This window comes from Amphimedon queenslandica, unplaced genomic scaffold (assembly GCF_000090795.2).
Source record: "Amphimedon queenslandica unplaced genomic scaffold, v1.1 AMPQUscaffold_12724, whole genome shotgun sequence".
NCBI lineage: Eukaryota > Metazoa > Porifera > Demospongiae > Haplosclerida > Niphatidae > Amphimedon > Amphimedon queenslandica.
The window spans coordinates 25,200-29,172 of NW_003547040.1; the positions used below are offsets into that span (position 1 = coordinate 25,200).

At 28.2% G+C, this 3,973-nt stretch overlaps 1 protein-coding gene across 1 annotated transcript; it reads left to right on the top strand.

Moving 5' to 3' along the window:
• The first annotated feature begins 343 nt into the window (after positions 1 to 343).
• On the top strand, positions 344 to 3,328 carry LOC100641189 (receptor-type tyrosine-protein phosphatase epsilon-like). Its single transcript, XM_020003195.1, has 6 exons — positions 344 to 447; positions 988 to 1,154; positions 1,887 to 1,984; positions 2,092 to 2,179; positions 2,999 to 3,075; positions 3,263 to 3,328. The coding sequence occupies exons 2-6, from the start codon at positions 995 to 997 to the stop codon at positions 3,326 to 3,328; spliced, it is 489 nt and encodes a 162-aa protein (XP_019858754.1). The 5' UTR covers positions 344 to 447; positions 988 to 994.
• The last annotated feature ends 645 nt before the right edge of the window (positions 3,329 to 3,973 follow it).

Here is a 3,973-nt window from a genome sequence, read left to right on the forward strand (position 1 = left end):
AAGTGATGAACTGGTTGGTTCATTTGTTGAGGTGGTTGTCCCGACCACCCCCGACCATCATGTTTTCTATCATTCTGTGATTTTGCTTATTGATTTGATGATACTAAATAATTGCGTGTGAATTATTTTGATCTATTATTTTGACTATTAAATTTGAGTATTATTTTGGACTGTTAAAGTATTACAATTTTAGATAAACCATAGGCTATAATAACTTGTACATTTTAAAAATATTTCATAACTTCTCTCTTTTTAGTCTTTTTCCTCTCTCTCTCTTCTCTTCTCTTCTGGATGTCATAATATTTGATTTTATTTTATTTTTCTTTCTCTCTCTTTTTTTTCTGTAGCTTCTGGACTCCCCATTACAATTATTGGTGCTGCCATCGGTGCTGTTATCCTTGTTGCATTCATAATATTAATCATCATCATTGTTGTCTGTGTTGCCAGGTAATTTCACATACATGTACATTAATATTCACACATGCATATTAAAAATACAATAAAATACAAAAGTTTTTACGCTTCGTTACAAAAAAAACTAAAAATCTACATTTTCATGCAACTATTTTGCGGCTACAAAAATAAATACCATATAGCCGGAAAGTTTCGTGGCCAAAAACTTTCGTGGTTTTTGTGGTTTAGAAGGGCACCACGAAATTAAAAACCAAGAATAATTTTAATTATTATTGAAAAGGTGTGGTATTATAGCAAATTAATGGTGTGGCTGCTTCAATGATGATCCACGAAAATAAAAACCACAAATAGGCCAGGAACCTCCAAACAACGAAAGTTTTTTTGCCATGAAACTTTCCGGCTATATGGTACAGTAATAATTCATGTAAATTTTATACTTAGCGGACACAATTGAAAGTTGACTTGCATGTACATGTACCTGGTTATTGCACATTTAATAAATTTGCAAAAATATTTCACCGTTTAAATAAGCTGGTATATGGTATGTTATTATTATTTTATTTTCCACTTCAGGTTTAAAATGTTATCAAAAACTGCTGACAATGCATATCCGTCTACCCTTGACTTGGAGGCAGTCAATGAAAAAGCTGAACTGAGAGAATTTGCTTCTTTACAAAATGGGAACGTAGAGCATGAGGAAGAGGAAGAAGAAACTGTAGCATATCCTGAAGTAATACCTGGTGAGATATTTTTATTATATTTTATGTATTTTATTATTTTTTATTTTTTTTATTTTATTTTATTTTATTTTTTCTATTTTATTTTATTTTATTTTATTTTATTTTATTTTGTTCTATTTTATTTTTTATATTTTAATTTATTTTATTTTTTTATTTTTTTCTAATAATTTATTTAAAAATTTTTTCTCTAATTTATTATTTTATTTTTTAATTATTATTTTTTCTGAATTATTTTATTTTTTCCAATTTATTTTATTTTATTTTTTTTAATTTATTCTATTTTTATTTTTTCTAATTTATTTTATTTTATTTTTTTATTTATTTATATTTATTTTATTTTTATTTTTTATTATTTATTTTATTTTTATTTTTTCTAATTTATTTTTATTTTTTTCTAATTTATTTTATTTTATTTTTGCTAATTTTATTTTTTTTTCAACTATTTTTTTCCCCAATTTATTGTATTTTATTTTATTTTTTCTAATTTATTTTTTTAATTTTTTTATATTTATTTTAATTTTATTTTTAAAAATTTATTTATATTTATTTAATTTTTATTTTTTCTAATTTATTTTCTTTTTTTCTAATTTTTTTAATTTTTTTGGATTTATTTTATTTTACTTTATTTTTTTCTAATTTTTTTAATTTTTTTTTTTTTCATTTTATTTTATTTTTTCTATTTTTTCTAATTTATATTATTTTTATTTTATTTTTATTGCCCCTATTATTCAGAGGAGGAAAGGATGAAGCCTATCCCCAGGAGTGCTTTCTCTCAACACGTTAAAGAGATGCACAGAGAACGAGAGAAAGGATTTGAACTTGAATACCACGTACGTCAATCAAACTCCACTTTAACTTTAAAAAAACAGCAGCTGCTACATACTAAAAACTCGCTCATTCATTTTTAAAATCCTTTCTCTTTTCTCTCTTTATGTAGTCACTTGCTTCTCCTAAAGTCTATCCTCACTTTATTGCTAAACTCGATTGCAATGGACCCAAGAACAGATTCGCTAACATCTATCCATGTAAGTGTATACATGTACATGTACAAGTAAATATAGCAACAAAATTGCCAAAAAATAGTCAAGCACAGGTAGCTATTATTTCTCCAACAATCAGATCTTTTTCTAGTTTTTTTTTTGTATTAGCTGGTACAGTGCAATTGTGTTGCTTGTAATATATTGATACAGTTAAGTATTTTTTACTGCAATAATTCTCAGTAAAATTTCTATCAATCCTTTTGGTATACATTAGTAATTAGTACATGTACATATGTTTTGATTGCCACTATATAACATAATCACAATTAATATCCATTACCAGTGTACATGTACGTGACAGACAATGACTCATCATTATTGTCACCTTTATACTGCTCATACCAACACCTTACATATAGAGAGAGGGCCTGAACTGACAAGTGCATATAGAGTTGTACTTGTATACTTTACCAGTTCTATAATGAGCTTTAGCTGTCCTGGCAGGCTGTGATGGCCTGACATGACCAATTACATATTGTATTGAGATGCAACAAGGAAGTTATAAATATGCATGTCACGTAGACAAGGCATGTACTATTATTGTTGTGTATGTGTGTGGTGTTATTATTGTTGTTACATATTCTCTAATTAGGTGATTGCATTTTGATCTTATAAACTTACTTTGTCTTTTACTCATGATGACATATACACTGTACATGTACTTACAAATGTATATGTAATTGCTCACTTGTTAGTTTTCCTTATCTTTCTCTCTCTCTCTCTGTCTCTCTCTGTCTCTCTCTCTGTCTCTCTGTCTCTCTCTCTCTCTCTCCATCTTTTTCTCCTTTTCTCTTATTCCTGTAGTTGATGATTCTCGTGTTGTCCTCTCAGTGTTGGATGGTATTGAAGGCAGTGACTATATTAATGCTTCATTTATTGATGTGAGAGAGAGGGAGAGGGAGGGAAGGAGGGAAGGAGGCAGGGAGGGAGGGGGAGAAGGGATATGAGAGATAAATTAAAGGGATAGATAGTGTATGAGTATAAAGAACAAAGAAATGAAGTGTAGATCTACAGAGTGTGAAAAGGTGGTTTATGTTTAATTGTTCATCAGTTTGTTCTTCATTACAGGGCTACAATAGACAGAATGCTTATATAGCAGCACAAGGTACAGGAATACAGTCATTCATTTTATAGTGCATGTACATGTACATATCTTTATCAATGTGTATGCACTGTATAATTATAATTATTTATATATTATATTATAATGCATGTACAATTTTATCTATATATTGTTGGGGTTGAATTTAATCATAAAATGACCTTGCCAAGGTCATAAATATTTGGGATGATTTTGGAGTCATTTTTTTGGGAAAAAACCACGTACTTTTCCCGATATGCTTTTTTTTCAAAAATTTGAAATTTTCATAACTTGAAAAATATTTGTCAGAGTCAGCTCAAACTTTCTACATAGCATAAGTACATCAATATGTATCAGAAAATGTAATAAATATTGGGGGTGATTTCGGAGCCATTTTTTGGAAAAAAGCATGGGCTATAGTACAGGGATTTTTTCAGAAATTGGCCTATTTTTTTAATGGCTGTAATTTGAAAAATTTAAGCCAAAAATACTCAAACTCTCAACATAACATAAAAGTTATTATGTCTGGGCTACATTTGTACATATACATGTACATGTACATGTACATGTACATGTATATATTGCGTCAGATTTTGTTTTTGGTTGTATACTTGTTTGTGTATGTTTGTATGTTGGGTGATTGTTGCGTATTCATATCTCAATCAGTTTCACTATTATTGTCAGTGTCACAACATGTT

Bases quoted from the DNA above. Each gene is read 5' to 3' on its own strand.
- LOC100641189 (XM_020003195.1), top strand. From the start codon at position 995: ATGTTATCAAAAACTGCTGACAATGCATATCCGTCTACCCTTGACTTG. The intron at 1,155-1,886 runs GTGAGATATTTT...CCTATTATTCAG, and splicing joins ATATCCTGAAGTAATACCTG to AGGAGGAAAGGATGAAGCCT. The intron at 1,985-2,091 runs GTACGTCAATCA...CTCTTTATGTAG, and splicing joins GATTTGAACTTGAATACCAC to TCACTTGCTTCTCCTAAAGT.